At 35.9% G+C, this 17,000-nt stretch overlaps 1 protein-coding gene across 4 annotated transcripts in view; it reads left to right on the top strand.

The window, feature by feature from the left end:
• The window catches only part of BANK1 (B cell scaffold protein with ankyrin repeats 1), a 321,258-nt gene extending 313,710 nt beyond the window's left edge, over positions 1-7,548 (top strand). For all 4 annotated transcript variants that reach the window (XM_059923918.1, XM_059923919.1, XM_059923920.1 and 1 more), the window contains exons 14-17: positions 4,223-4,252; positions 5,446-5,501; positions 6,737-6,801; positions 7,056-7,548. In XM_059923918.1, the coding sequence (XP_059779901.1) occupies positions 4,223-4,252; positions 5,446-5,501; positions 6,737-6,796 (146 nt within the window). In that variant the 3' untranslated portion in view covers positions 6,797-6,801; positions 7,056-7,548. The remainder of the gene's footprint in view (positions 1-4,222; positions 4,253-5,445; positions 5,502-6,736; positions 6,802-7,055) is intronic.
• Positions 7,549-17,000: the final 9,452 nt, after the last annotated feature.

The following is a 17,000-nucleotide window of genomic DNA, read 5'->3' on the forward strand; positions in this document are numbered from 1 at the left end:
GGGTTATTAACAAACAAAAACTCAGATCCACACTAAGGAATAAAGAACACTGAAAATTTTACAAAGCAGATAGAAATAAAATATTATGTTTTCTTTTTTCTCATAAATTATTTCAAAAACAACTGTTTAAAGCAAAATAGTAACACTTAAATTAGGGATTATAGCATATGAAGAAGGAAAAGATGTGAAAACAATTATGCAAATACAGAGGGTGCAGATAAGTGGAATTATATGGTTGCAAAATTTTTGTAACATGTAGTTCCAAGTATGGAATATAAAGAATCAGTTATAAAGAAGAGGAAAGATTAAGGTAAGAAAGATGAAGTGTCAAGTGTAAGACATGAAGCATGAAGAAGTACACTATTGTCTCTAAATAGACTGTAAGTTAATGGTACATATCTTAGTTATAAAGTAGGTAGATAGATAGATAGATAAAGAAACTAATAGAGGAAATAAAATGTAACACTACAAAGCTATTTGATTCGCCAAAAAGTAAAGCAGGAAAGTAGCAAAAACATAAACAAAATGGATTAGTAAATAACCAAGAACAAGATGTTAGTATTAAACTGAGTCATATCAATAATTGTGTTAAATGTAAATAGATTAAATGTATCATCTAAAAGGTAGACATTTTCCAACCTGATAAAAAGGTAATACCCAACTTTGTGCTATCTAAAGGACATGCATTTTAAATATGACACAGATAGGTTAAAAGTAAAGATGGTGAAAGATCTACCATGCCAATAGTAAGCATAAGAAAGCTGGCATGGCTATATCAATACAAGACAAGATGAATTTCAATACAAAGAGTTTTACAAGAGACAAAAGAAGATATTACAAACTGACAAAAGGGCAGTTCACTAGGAAGATATAAAAATCCTAAATATTTGTGTACCTTAAACTGTATATGTATTTATGAGTTTTATCAAAACTCATGAAGCAAAATTTGATAGTACTCAGAGATGTTTTCACCTATTTCTTAGTAATTGATAGAAGAAATAGAAAAAAATCAGTAACAATATAGAAGATCTAAGCAACACTGTCAACAAACTTGACCTAATTGACTTTACAGAACAGGGCATCAAAAAAATTCAGAATACACGTTTGTTTAAGGTGTACATGGAAAGTTCAGCAAGACAGAACACATACTGGACTATCGAAAATTTTCAATAAATTTAAAAAGATTGAAATCTTCAGAGTATGTTCTCTGAAATATTTCAGTCTTTTGAAATCTTTTATCTCTTACCACAACAGAAATAAACTAGAATTTAATTAAGAAATTAGAAAAAAATCTCTCCAAAGAGTTAAGAATTAAATACAACATTTCAAAATAACCCATGGGGTCAAATAAGAAATCACAAGGAAATATTTCAACCTGAATGATAAAGAAAACACAACATTACAAAATTGTGGAATGCAATCAAAACAGTACTTACAGGGAAATATATGGCTATAAATGTGAAAGTAGAAAAGATGAAAAATTTAAGATCAATGATCTAAGATTCCATCTTAGGAAACTAGAAAATGAAAAGCAACTAAATCCAAAAAGAGCTGAGAGGAAAAAATAATAATAAGATCAAAAATCAATGAAACAGAGAAATAATAGAGAAAATTAACAAAACCAAAAATTAGTTATTTAAAAATGTTAATGAACTTGATAAGCCCATGGCAAAAATGATCATGCAAAAAAGAGAAAACAAGAGTTACCTATATCAGGAGTTAAAATGAGGCTATCACAGCAGATCCTACAGACATTAAAAAGAGTCTAAGGAGATATAATTAAGTTTTTGCCAATACATTAAACAACTCAGACAAAAAGAGCAAATTAATTAAAAATAAAACTCACCAAACCTGACTCCAAAGGGGAAAGAAAAGAAAAACCCTACACTTCTGTGAGTAAATCTCTTTGTAGTCTGACTTTTAGAACTTTGTTAATATTTTACATATTCAACAAACTAGGATGGGACAGAGAAGGGGTCAAGATGGAATATAAGCAGAGGAAAACGAACCTAGCAGTATTACAAATAAACAACATATCCACACTAAAGGGGGATAGAAAAAAAAAAAACAAATAAATTTAGAAAACAGCATATTCTAAGACTAAAAAGAAAAAAAACAGTACATAAACATTGTATTCTATACTCCAGTTAGTAGGTCTTATTTCTCTACAGGGGTATAGTTTAGCAATTTCAAAACTACTTTATGTATATTCTAGCATTGAGTAAATAAATAAATGCACTATTGATAATGAGAGCCAGGTTCCCTATTGTCAGAGAAAGGAGTTACAACTAAGGAAAGAAGGAAGCCCAGAATGAATCTTGTAGTATCGGATTGGAATTGGAGGTAAAAGCGTAACAACTCATGGCTGTTAATATTGGGTTGGCCAAAACGTTCGTTCAGGTTTTTCCATAAGATCATATGGAAAAACCTGAATGAACGTTTTGGCCAACCCAATATATATGTTACACATAAATATAGAAATATAGTTGTATATATATTTCCTTAGCTCTGTCTGCTGAGAGCACCTAGAAACAATGACAGCCCAGCAACAGTGCGCACATCTAGTACCTAGATCTTAGTTCACAAAAAGAAAAATGGCTAATAAGCATGTGAAAAGATGCTCAGCATCATTAATCATCAGGAAAAAGTAAATTGAATTACACCGCGGTACCAATACACAACAAATATAACTAAAATTTTTTAATGTCAAGGTTAAGCAGTTAGAATGTGGAAGAACTGGACATGAACTGCATGCATTGCTGTTGGGAGTATAAAGTGTTGTGATGACTTTAGAAATGTTAAATATGCACTTACTATCGACAGATGACCTAGCTATTCAAGAGAAAGAAAAGATGGAAAATATGTTCCTTCAAAAACATGTTCATGAAAGTTCATAGCAGTTTCATTCATAGTAGCCAAACTGGAAACAATCCAAATGTCCAATAGGAGACTAGGTAAGTATACTGTGATATATTCACACAATGGAATACTACTCAGCAGTAAAGAGGGATACCTACTATCACACACACAACCAGAATGCATCTCATGGATATTATGCTGAGTGAAAGATACGAGACACAGAAGAACACCTGCTGTAAGATCCCATTTATCTGGACTTCTAGATAAAACAGATCTATAGAGATAGAAATCAGCTCAGGGGCCATCAGGGGTAATGGTGGGTGAGAATTGAGGTAAGGGGGCACAAGGGAGTTTTCTGTGGAGATGAAATGTTCTCTGTGCTAATGGGGGTGATGGGTATATGCTGTATAGATTTGTCAAGAGTCATCAACCTATACACTTAAAAATGTATGACTTTTATGTAAGTAGTTCTGAATAAGGTTAATTTTTAAAAATACTTGAATAGCTCAGGCTAAAAGAATATCAGAGCAGAGTAGGAGTAGCATCGACATATATATACTACTAAATGTAAAATGGATGGCCAGTGGGAAGCAGCTGCATAGCACAGGGAGATCAGCTCGGTGCTTTGCGAGGACCTAGAGGGGTGGGATAGGGAAGGTGGGAGGGAGGCTCAAGAGGGAGGGGATATGGGGATATATGTATGCATATGGCTGATTCACTTTGTTGTACAACAGAAACTAACACAGTATTGTGAAGCAATTATACTCCAATAAAGATCTATTGGGGCTAATAGAATAGAGCCCCAATAGAATCTGCCTGCTAATGCAGGGGACACGGGTTTGCGCCCTGGTCTGGGATGATCCCACATGCCGTGGAGCAACTATGCCCGTGAGCCACAACTACTGAGCCTGCACGTCTGGAACCTGTGCTCCGCAACAAGAGAGGCTGCGATAGTGAGAGGCCCGCGCACCGCGATGAAGAGTGGCCCCTGCTTGCCGCAACTAGAGAAAGCCCTAGCACAGAAACGAAGACCCAACATAGCAATCAATCAATCTTTAAAAAAAAAAAGATCTATTAAAAAAAAGAATTCATCAACGAAAAAAAGAAAAAGGCAGAGTAGGAAGCTTTTATTATTGTCAGATATCTAAAATCATAATAATGTGGGACAAGTGTCAGAAGGAAAAAAGACAAAAATTTAAAAAGACATAGTTTCACACTTAGTGGCTGGAGTTAGTATTTTTTAAATCACGTTGTGAAACTACATAGTCACTTCAAGGACAAAAGTAGTCAAACAATAAGAAGAAGCAACCTTAAGATAAATATTGAGCGAAACTCAGTAGAATGTGCTTTTTTTGTCTTGTAGATAAGCTCACCATTGTGCACCATCCAAATGGTAAGTGTTTGGTGTTTATAGAAGGATTTAGGACTAAAACAAAGCTCATAGTAAACCAACTTTTATATTAATGTAAACCTAATGTGATTAAGCTGGTCACTGTAAAAAACTCACAGAGATTTTATATTTATAAGCAAAACCACTTGACATCCAAAATAAATGTGAGATGATTCTAGAATAGCAATGCTAGAGGCGTTGTGATATAGTAAAAGAAGCACGTACTTTGAACTCTGACCTGGCTCTTCACGACTTACTAGCTGTGACCTTTGGCTTAAACTCTTTAAGCCCCAGTTTCCTCATTTGTAAAATGCAGATAAGAATTCTATCAACTCGGTGCTTTGTGTCCACCTACAGGGGTAGGATAGGGAGGGTGGGAGGGAGACGCAAGAGGGAGGAGATATGGGGATATATGTATATGTATAGCTGATTCACTTAGTTATACAGCAGAAACTAACACACCATTGTATACTCCAATAAAGATGTTTAAAAAAAAAGAATTCTATCATGGAGAATTATTATAAAACAGATGATGATTTGTGTAAATGGAGCTAACGCTTGATAAGTGGGAGATGTTGATAGAACAAATGAAATTGGAATGGCACGCAATAGCTGAGGGGTTCCCTTCAGTGTGATGGGGGAGGATGGGTGCAGAAGGTAGGGAGGGTAGAGGGGAGCTGCCGGCCAGCTGGGGGCTGTCCCATGAGCTCCAAGCACTGCCTGCAGCCTGAAGCACAGGGCTGACTGCAGGAATGGAGAGGCACGTGGCTGGGATGGAAACTGAGACACCTGTGAGAAAAGCAGGAAGTAGCATGGGCCAAGGTGGAACAGTAGAAACAAACTTTTATAAAAAAAAAAAAAAAAAGTGTGCTTTGCAATTGCCTGATTCTGGTAAATGGGGAAGAGAAAAAGAAGAAAAAGGCATACTCAAGTGGAGCTTGTTATTCGAAGATGTTGGATTGTTTCTGAGCTGAAGCAACTCCTTGAGTATCCTATTCTAGTCAATCCCTATGTGTAGGAGAAATTAATACATACTTGTCAAGCATACTATTTAAATGTGCCCTTTTTGATCTCTTTAATATTTTTTCTCCTTACCCATATCCTATTCTTTGCATACATATTTTTAAAGTGCTGAATAAAGGAATTATTAAATGTGTGAACAAGTGAAGAGATAGTAACAGAGTTTGTATTTCTAGGTAATGAAAATGCCCACAATGAAAATGTGTCATATAACATACCCTTTGGCAATAAGGTGGGTTGTATATATCTTCATTTTTATAAAATGCAAAAAAGAATTCTTTGTTGAGAAAGAATATGAAAGCCTTCTATGCTGACTATGCTTTGAAACATTCCAACAAATGTGAACTAAACAGGTCACATAAGCATTTGTGTGCAAAATCCATGAGCAATAATTTAAAGAAATTAACTGTTCTGAAAAAAGCAAAGAAAGAACTCAAAGGAAAAAGGCACTGAGGCCAAAGTGTGGCTGAATTCAGCTGACCAAATAAATCTTAGAGGAGTTATAAACACATCTTCTTTAGCAAAAGGAACATGATGAGCCTATTTGAACCACGATTTATACAATCCTTAAAGTCTAGTTTTAAGAAAAAATGTAATGCCAAAATATTGTTCATATAAATATGCATTACTTCACATTGTAGAGTTAACTGAAAGTAAATTGCTAACAAGAAGCCAGAAATAACACTAAGGAAAGACAGCAGCAGTGGAAAGCCAAGACCAGTTCAAGACAACACCACTGATGTCCTGTCCACAAATTTTTCTTCATAAAAAATCATGCTATTCCAACTATCTACATATGTGATGTAGGACATTTGCACTGTTACCCAGGGTCATCTGGCAGCTGGATTTCTTGCTAAAATCCAGAATTAGGGCCCATAACAAACCCGTTTTAGTTTACCAAATTTTAATAACCCTTTAAGCTCTCTTATGCTTCAAATAAATCATATGTAATTATAAAAGTCATTCACCCTTAAGAACTGCTTGAAGTATTTGCGTTTCTGGATCATTCTATGGCCCACCAATGAGCTATAGACCTAATGGGTCTACAGCACATATGGACCTAATGGGTCTACAGCACATAAACTCATGAGACTCATTTGACTGTAGCAGAATTGTGAGGTACCACCTAGCCCAGGAGTTTATGAAAATATCTTTGTTAAACAAAGATTATTCTACAAGATCTGGAGGACGATCTTGAGAGCAAGATTTTGGATAAGAGGAAAAGAATACAAATTCCCAACGCTTAAGCTATTCTCCCTCAAAAAGAAAATAAAATTTGAACTCAAGGACTTTGATGTAGTTGAGCTTTACAATGACTCTTTCCTTTAAAGATGGAGGACTGTCTTGCCAGTTGCCTCTACAAAGCTGTTTTTCTGTGACTGTGAAAGGCAACTATGACTTTATCATATTTCTTTGTTCAGCCTTAAAATGGAGAAATGCTAACTCTGTCTATTTTTTTTTCCTTAGCTTCCTGCTCGACTCCAAGTTGAAAAGGAATTTGGTTTCTGTTGCAGGAAAGATCACTAAAGAAGGTAATATATCAGCTATATATTTTTAGAAAACCTAAAGCAGGCTTATTAGGAACTTGAAGGAATCATTTGTCTAGCAAACAGAATACCTTAAATATTTCATTGTCTTCTCCTGAAACGATAAACATGTGTATTTTTCAAGCTAAAGGTGATTGTTCCTTAGAAAGATTTATTATAGGGGTGATTTTATGCTAGGTAATCAATTTCAGGTGACGATCCATTTTTCACTAATACATTTCCTGTGATCTTATTTTCAGGTTATTATAATAAAACTCAAGAATCTGCAGACACTTCTGGGTGAAGCAAGCTTGCATTTGGATTGCCTGCTGTCTTCAGGACAAATCTATACTATGAAAGCAGAAGCAAGCTTTTGAATTTCAGAATTTGTTATTGACACAATTTATTGGCATTATACCTGCTTCAGATGAGTATATCAACATTAAAATTGAATGTGTAGAGCAATTGCATTCTTTGAAACTTCTTGCGTTTTACAATGCATTTTGCCACTGAAGCAGCTATTTCCCATTTTTAAAATTAAAGAAAAACAAGAGCAGAGAAGTTAAATGCTCTGTAGCAAAGTTACTGGGCCTGTTTAATGGGCTAACCTTAATCGTTTACTCCCCGCTACACTTAGAATAAGCATAAAAAATACAAATTTGTTTTGTACATATTTGCTTTTCCAGTGGATGGTCTATTTTCTGAATTTCTCACATACAAAGCTCTAATTATTATTGTCACATCATGTTTGCAGCAACCTTCCATTTTTTAGAGCTTGTTTGCTTATAACCTTGAGAACATTATTTTTTTAACTTTCTGTGTCTCAAATTAATATACATTTTCACAACCTATATTCTCTATTAAAAGGCTTATAATTTCATCATCCCATTTCTTAGAAGCAATTTATGAGCTTAGAATAGAATGCGGTTTTATCATTCTATGATTTCTACCCACAGTTGCTGCAAAGTAAATAAATGTTTAAAGCTATGTCTGACTTTTCAAAATAAATGTATGAGAATTAACCACTAAGTTCTTCTGCTTACCAGTTTACAGAGAGAAGTCTACCAAATATTTTTTAATTTCACTGTGTAGGGCCCATAAAGTAAACACACAAATGATTTTTTTCTAGCTTCTAAACAGTGATTTATAGGGATATATATTTTAAGTGATTCTGCAAAACATTGCCCATAAGTTTCTCATGACCATTAACACTCTTAAGCTCAAGTTTTAAAAAATAACATAGTAGTTTGATCAATCCCTAGTAGAAGGTACTTCTTGATTATGACATTTGGAAATTTGGTCCATAGTTTCACATCTAAGCTTTCAAGAAATGGAATGCCCTTCCACATACTGAGCCCCCATTTCTATGGATTGTTCCACCCAAAGAGTCATGAAAAGCAATAGGAAAACCAACTGCTTTTCTATAATTTTCTTCATCTATAAAATTCAAATGGGTCTATTATCTCTAAAGTAAGAATTTCCATATAGGCCTGTGACTGGTGCCTACAATTCCACTGTCAACTTCATTCTTAATAAAAACATGAAATCCAGTAACAGGTAAAATGTCAACTTTTCTAATTACAAAGCAATTAGATCATTTCTTACCTGAGACCCAATTCAGGGTGGAAGTGGGAGATAAAGCATGAATGTTATTCAGTTTTTTAACATGGAAAGAAATCTAAAGTCAGCACCTCTAAGTTCTATCCTTCTGAACTGGGCTAGTTTAGAATAAAACCGTGGCAAAAAGCCCCTTTAATAGTTTCTTTCCCTAGATACTCTGGTCCTTGAAATCTTATTACTTTGTCATCACAAAGAAAGGGAGGAAAAGAAACCAAAAATAACTGAGGTCCTCCCTATGACTCCTGAACCATGGTCCCTCCCCTCCTTGACTTATTAGGTTTGTCCAGAGCATAGAAGACAGATAGAGAAGTTTGGAGTTGGGGGATCAGAGAAGCTCACATCATGCCTGTTGCACTGAAGGAAGAGATGAAAAGTAGAGAAATGCAAAAGTGGAGGAAGGGTAATCCAAATTTAGGAATGATCCCAGATAAGAATATCCAGAAGGAAGCAATATTTTTTAATCTCTGGGCTTTATTCTTAACATACAGAATACTGTCTATCAAATTTGAGCCACACTACAGAAGTTTTTTTTTAGTGATGGAAGAGATCATATGTCAGAATCTTGACTAGTAGACTAGGAAGATGTGAACTTTCCTTGGAGATTTGGGGCATTTGTCTAAGAGCCCTAGTCACTGCCAGAAAGGAAACACCTGTATGGGAACTCTTCTGGAGATTCTGTGCTGATTCTGGAAGCCTGAGCAACCAGTAGGTAATAAAATACCTTATCTTTCCTATCTTCCCTTACTCAATTTGGATTTGTTCCCAAGCCATTACTCTTAATGTACACAAGAACCAGCCCCCTTCCTCTTAAACTTACTTGACTCTGACTTCTAGAGAAATTTGGACTGGTATTAAATGTTATCGAAAGAATTTTATGTTTAAAATTAATTCCCTTCTTTTCTACTTAGTTTTCTAGGATAAAGAAGAGAAGCATCTAGACCAGTGGTTCTCAACTAGGGCATCTGGCAATATCTGAAGGCACTTTTTATTGTCATGACTTCAGAGAAGGTGCTCTTGGCATCTAGTGTGTAGAGACGAGGGGCGCTAATGAACATCCTATAAACTACAAGACAAAAGAAATGTCTTGTCCAGAATGTCAACACTTCGAGGTTGGGAAACTCTGATCTACACTATAAAGTAAAATGGGATTAACACATAAAAGAATGTTCTTAAAATAAAAACAGTTAACTTTATATGGAATTTTCTGGAAGTGGAAACCTGTGTGGTAGCATAAATCAGTGTTTTTATTTTGAAGTGCATATGGCGTAACTTAAATGGACCATTAAGTACTCAAAAGAATGGATGACTCATACATTTTTGTAAATCAAACATTAGATTATTCTACCAGTGGAGACTCCAATTTTTAGAAAATGAGACTGTTCTCAGTATTGTTCTAATGAAAATGACCTTGTAACTTAAGTCATTATTATATCCTATTCATGCTCTAAGCACATGCTCATCTGAGTTCCTTCTTGTAATGCTCAGGGGGTCTGATTTTAATAACTTGGACTTACCTGAATTTTACTGCATATTGCTTTTCTAAATGGGTAAATATTTAGGAAAGAGGTCTGCTCATGAGCCTGATCTAGTCACTCCCAGCTAATTAGCACAGGGTTAGTATGAGGCCCCCCTTGCAATACTTTCTGTAACTGTACCTGACAACCATACTTGTTGGCCTTCCTTATTTTGTGGGGCTGACCTTTAAAGGCAGGGACTGCCACACAAAAGACGGCAAAAACAAGATTCTAAATACAATAGACCTGGGACTTCCCTGGCTGTCCAGTGGTTAGGACTCCGTGCTTCCACTGAACGGGGCACACGTTTGATCCCTGGTCGGGGAGATCCTGGAGATCCTGCAAGCTGTGAGGCTTGGCCAAAACAAACAATAAATAAATAAATAAAATAGCCCTCAAATTTATAAATTACAGTATATGATTTCCTCAATATTCTCATCTTCAAAATGCAGATTCTTACATAATTTTACAGGTATTAAATGACATCATGTGCTTACATGAGAAGTGCAGTATTGCATTCAAGGGCATGAACTTTGAGGAAAGACCAACGTAGTTTGAATATTGGCCCACCTATATCCTAGCTAGGTAAAGTAAGCCAGTTTTTCAGTTTCCCTGAGCCCTATGTAATCATTAGTAAAGTGGGCTTATCAATACCAACATCAGCATAGGTGGTTTGAGAATTAAAAGTAAAAATATTATTTAATTAATTTTTCATCCCAAGAGGACACTTTTCATGGTAAAATGGAGTACTGCTAATGATTGTGATAAAAAAAAAAGGCAGGCATACCTCCAGCATAAGCTGAGATACACGGTCATTCCACTTAAATGAGACATAGGTGCTTAGTATATTTTTTGGTTCCAAGTAAATGCTCAGTGAAGGTAGTTGGCAAAAAATAATCCTCTTTGAAATGTGAATACAGTGTGATACGCTAGGCTGACTTGTTATCTGACTGGCTCTTAGGCACAGCCTTATAGCATATGATTCAAATCCACATCATTATTTAAAAAACCAATGTTTACAAAATGTTGAATGACCACCTGGATCACCCATAAACATCAGAAGCTTCAAGGAGAAAAATCCATCAGTGGTAAAGTACAGTATTTCCTAAATTGTGTTACAAGGAACTCACGCATATTCAATTTAAAAGGGTTTCTGTGATCAAGTGAGATGAGAAAGTGCTATGTATTTTAGTCCCTTTTAGAAGAGCATTTTAGACATCCAAGTATTGAAGACTAACTAATCCTGCAATAAAGAAATCTATACTGTTTGAAAAACACTGACTTACATTTTATGTATATGTAAGCTGGTCTCATTTTCCACTTAATGGGAGAAGAAAAACTGGATAAAGGATGCCTGCTGTGATATGTTGAGACGGAGTCTGAAACCTGGGTTCAGTGGGAAACAGTGTCAAAATCAGTCAGTGATGTTTGCCATGAAGAATGATGGGGGAGGGTAAGGGGAGTGGTGGCATGCATGAGACTTATTTGGCATTCTTATTTGCCCTTGGCTAGCATAAAGTGAAAGATTAAGTTCTGAATTTTGCAAATAATAAAATTTGGTTTCAGTCAGAATAAAGATGACTTGTCTTCAAACAAATGAATTAGTGAACAGGTCTCTGAGTACAACACTGTAATTTCTGTTGTATGGTTTTTTGTATATCTTCGAATCAACATCAAATTTGGTTCCACTCAGAAGTAATGTAAGACCATCCAGAGATGCTGTGCAGTGAAGTGTATCAAACACTAAAGGAATTTCTGAATCCATGGAAATAAGTGGGATAGTTTTGCTCAAATTGCCTTTTTGCTTCTATTGCAATAGGTGACCCTCAGAGAGAGAAATTAGCCTTCAACAAGCTAACCAGCAATGTCTGATGGATTATTTCTTTCTTTCTCAAGGTAGGGATGGACATGTAATATCAACTATGATAAAAGTGCTATGGTTTTGCCCCTAGCACTTTCTCTTTTCCTCACTTGAGAAAAAGAAAGGCAAGGGGTTCGGGGAAGTGTAAGCTGAGGCCGTTTTGGCATTCATGCCTGGCACTCGGTGAGAGCATCTGCAGTCACCCTCAGGAGTCTTAAGCATCCTTGCAAGACATTGGCATTTGTCATAATGTTGCAAAATGAGATGTTTTGTAACTCAGACATGGCAAGTCATGCCCAGTACCTCCCAGATCTTCTGCATCAGCAGACTCAGGGAATCCCAGCAGATGACTTGTCATTAACACTGTTGAAGAGCGTAAGAACCTTACTTACGATCACCATATGTTCTCTTCACCCTGATTTCCGTATATAATAGTACTGTGACTGAGATATTTTATTTATTTTATTTCATCTTATTTTATTTTATAAGAACACTTACATTAGGTCTACCCCCTTAACAAATTCTTAAGTGTACAATACATTATTGTTAACTAGGTACAATGTTGTACAGCAGATCTCTAGGGCTTATTTTGAGTGAGATGTTTATATACCTTCACAATTGGATTTTGGTCTCAAGCGATATTTTAGGATTTAACAAAAGAAACCATCTGTGACTATAAGAGCTATCTGCTTCCTCACCTTCTTGAAAAAGATAATAGAGAAACAAACATTATGCTTTCCTGAAGAATAAGCCTGTTCTTCAGCCAGAAAAGCAAATGTCTGTGAAGGTTCTGCTCATGTTTCAGCCTCTGAAATGGAAACGGGAGAAATAGCAACATTCTTCCCAATATGGCAGAAAAATTATTTCGAAAAAAAATTTTTTTTAAACCACAAAAGAATAGCAATAGTTTTAAGACCAGAGAAAATAGCAAGTGCAAAAGCCCTGTGGCACAAAGAAACAAAGAACATCTGAGAACCTAAATATAGCCAGTATGACCACAGCACAGAGGGCAAAGGGAAACATAGAATGTGATAAGAATAGATCATGCAGGGCAATGTTAAGGATTCTGTTTCTTCCAGAAAACAATGGAAATCATAAATGAGGTTTTAGCAAAGAGAATGTCACATTTGCATTTTGAAATGAACACTTCAGCTGCACTCGGGACAACAAACTGGAGAGAATATAACAAACCAGAGAGGAATCAATTGTCCAAGTACAAAGCCTCATATTTGTTCTTAGTTTTGAAGCTACATGTGTTCTATGCTCTATAACAACCTGCCACAAACTTGGCAGCTTAAAATAACATTTATGATCTCAAAGTTTCGATGTGTCATGAATCTGGGCATAGCTTAGCTGGGTCCTCTGCTCAGGGTCTCACAGGGCTACAAACAAGAAGTCAACCAGGCTGAATTTTCATCTGGAGGCTCAAATGGGGAATAATCTGCTTTCAGGTTGTTAACAGAATAATGCGTTTCCTTGTGGCTGTATGACTGAGGGCACCTTATTTTTCTGGCTGGAGGCCACTCTCATGTCATAGAGGCCTCACGTGAGAACTTACCACATGGGTGTCATCAACATCTTACTCCATCAAGCCCACAAGAGTCTTTCATCTCAAGGGGGCCCAAGCCCTCATTTAGGGCTTTTACCTGAAAGAGATAGGCTCACCCAAGATATGTCTTTTTATTATCTCAAATTCAACTGATTTGAGACCTTAATTATATCTGAGAAACCCTTCACTTTCCCATATTCTGTCACAAGTCAAACGTCCTACCTACACACAGTGGGGGAAATGGTTAATGCCAAGTGTGGACACCAGGGGGTAGGAATCACGGTGCCACCTTAGAATTATGTCCACCACACCACCAAACACTTAAATTTTAATATCACAAACTACTGAAAACTAGTTCCAGGAACCAGTGGGACCTTCCCACACAGTTCTTATCTTTACACGCTAATAAGAACATTACTGAGAGAAGATTCCCTTCCTTGAGATATCCACAGTGCTTCTCCATAGTACAGATTTATTCTATTTCTTATAGTTACCCACCAAGAAATGTGAATGCCCTGTGTTCCTTTGATATGTTTCAGTAAATTGTAATATCTCCCTTAGTATTTTCTGTTTCTGTTTTCACCTGCATCTGCTTTTACATTTGTGTTTAGCTAAGTGTTTTTCTCCAATATCACAATCCCTCAGTATAGATACACATCTGGCATTGAAAACACAGAAATGGGAACCAAAAGGGTGGTGTGAATAATAAGCTATCTGTATGACTTTCTTGAACTTAGTAAGTTTTCAATACATTTGCCTATGTGGGATTCTTCTGAATTATGCAGACCCAACATGGGATCCAACACTGCTAGCAATGATACCCAAAACAAGCAAAAAATTCAGAAAACTAAAATTTCATCCTCTAACTTTTAAATCACTCACTACTCCCTTGGTAATCAAAGTGGTACTTTAAATTCTATTTAATACTCGGAGCACATTTTTAAAGCAGCAGTGAAAAGCCATTGAAATATTTTAAGCAGAAAAATTCATTCTGACTGCAGAACAAAGAATGGATTGTAAATAGGCAAGAGCAGAAAGTCAGGGGGCTAGTGTGGTATTCACAAGATACTGGCGGCTTGGATTAGAGTGATAATTGAGGTGATTAGAGTGATAATTGAGGTGATAAAGAGGGGGCATATTTTAGACACATTTTGGTGGTAGTGTCAATAGTGCTTGGTGTGGGTTTGATGTGGAGGTAAGAAAAAAGAATATGAATAAGGCTGGAATTTTTTGACTTGAACAGTTTGGTGGATGATGGTATCATTCGCCAAGATGGAGAAGACAGAGGAGGGTAAAGTTTGGTGGGTTGTATTACATTGGTCAAGTCAATTAATCTAATTCTCAGTTTCCTCATGGGTAAAATGGAACTGATAGTAGTAGCATTTCATTGGGTAGTTTTGAAGATTAAATAAATAATGCTTATGAAACACCTGAAACTTGGTAAATATTCAGTAAACATTGAATTATCATCATCTTTAGTCAGTACTTATCTTGAAGTACAATAAACAAGTAAAGCTGGATTCAGTATCATTAGGGACATTACAATTGAGGTGGTAATAGTTCTCTTTGTGCTAAATATGGAAGTTAAAATTTTATTTTAAGATAATTTTTGGATCATATGTCTAAAGTCCTTCAATGCATGGGGATCTGTATCACATTTTGACATTTAAGCTTTCGCCACTTGTGAGTTTTACCTGTGAATGTAGAATAGTTCGGGGAAAATTTCCTGATATTTTTGTTCATCTCCTAAAAAACTTACTGGAGGCTATCGTGAGTCTTCAAAATAGACCAAAAGTACAGGATGTGCATTTAGCATCCATTTTCATCCCCTTCTATGAAGACCCTGTACTTAAGGTTCTGGGAGGCTAATGCAGACATTTGTCAGGCTCTCCAGCAGGAAGGGGCTCCATGTGATATACGTTCCACCAGCGAGATGGTCTCATGGGAGATATGGAAGATGCAGGTGAGAGAGAGAGAGCACCTCCCTGCTGCTGTGGAGGCTGGCCAGGAGGTCGGACTCATGTTGGTGTTGGTGTTGGTGGCCAATGTGATCCACATCTGAGGGTCTGGTCACCAGCTTCACAGGTTTGAGGCAGTTGTAGTGCCAGTGATGGTGGTAATAAGCACAACTGCTTCCTGACTTCTGGATCTTGGCGACAGTAGTGTTAACCTAAGCCAACTCCTCTAGCTCTTTGAAAGATTTTATAAGTTCTTTATTCCTTGTATTAAATTCCTTTTTGATTGAAATATCTAGAATGGTTTCTGTTTCTTAGATGGAACTCTGACTAGTACACTGAGTCACATCAACTCCTCTAGCTCTTTGAAAGATTTTATAAGTTCTTTATTCCTTGTATTAAATTCCTTTTTGATTGAAATATCTAGAATGGTTTCTGTTTCTTAGATGGAACTCTGACTAGTACACTGAGTCACATCAAGGGTCTAATTTTACTCTGTTTTTCACTAGTTTTTATCCGATAACATTTTTCTTGACTGAAATTTCCAATCTATTTACCCTACTGCCCAATTTTCACTTCAGGCACTCAATTCACATTTCAGGTGCTTACTTGGTGTTTGTTAAATGAATAAATGTTATGAGGTCATTATCTGGGTTATCTGCTTCATAAAATAGTAACTTATTCCTCCTCCAACTTTCAAATCAATCTAATACAATATTATCAGATTACTCAGATATTTATAATCAGAATAAAATCCTTTTGAACTTTATATAATCTAAGCATATATATAATACCTTACAGAATAACTTTAGTAAACTTAAATGCCAGTATTACCAAAGGTACAGTCAAACCCTTCTTTATTCACGGACTACCTAGTTATGGAATTTATATTCTCTTTAAGTTATCTCTTAAGAATATTTAGTTAAAGCAAATGACCTTCATTAAACTCACTTTTTCATCAAAATCTAAAGATACCAAGTTACAAATTCAGGAAGAATTACACTTACATCTATAATCAAGGCAACAGCATTAAATTATTCATTGATTAGTTCTTCTTTTGTTAGCTCTCTTCTTGACATAAAATTTTTAGATTCTGTTGAATATGATTACTTCCTCTTTAAATATGTTCAAACCCTCATTATTCATAACCTTATAATCTGACTTTAACCATACTTTGAAGGTCCAGATTGCAGAAAAACAAACTTTACAAAGCCTGGCACCAAATGAAACATTTATCAGATCTGTGGCTGGATTATAAAACTTTTTTAGCTTTAAAATATAGTGGATACCCAAAGGTTAAAAAAAAAAAAAGTTTTTAAAAAAGTCAATGAATTAAATACTAATGGGTGACCCAGGTCAGTTTGAGTCACAATATCATTTGCTCAAACCTATTTTCCTTCCTAGACTTTGAGGCTGAGCAGAGTAAAGCATCCCTGACACTAGCACTTAAAGGAGAGTCCCGTCCATCAAATGCAGTGGTCCACTGAGGAAACTTGGTATAGCCTTCCAATCCATTTTATTTACCTCTGGACTAAATACTAAGATTTTCTTAAGATCAAGGGCCATTATGGGTTTGATGAAGAAACAATAGACAGCTGGGAATAAGCTCTTCTTGAAATGATGAGTTACCTGACAGTCCCTGAGCCCGGGTTTGATGTCCTCAGGGGAAAGGGCATGACCTTATCAGTGTTGCCAGAAAAATATGA

The sequence above is a fragment of the Balaenoptera ricei genome, chromosome 5, assembly GCF_028023285.1.
Source record: "Balaenoptera ricei isolate mBalRic1 chromosome 5, mBalRic1.hap2, whole genome shotgun sequence".
In the NCBI taxonomy this organism is placed as follows: Eukaryota; Metazoa; Chordata; class Mammalia; order Artiodactyla; family Balaenopteridae; genus Balaenoptera; species Balaenoptera ricei.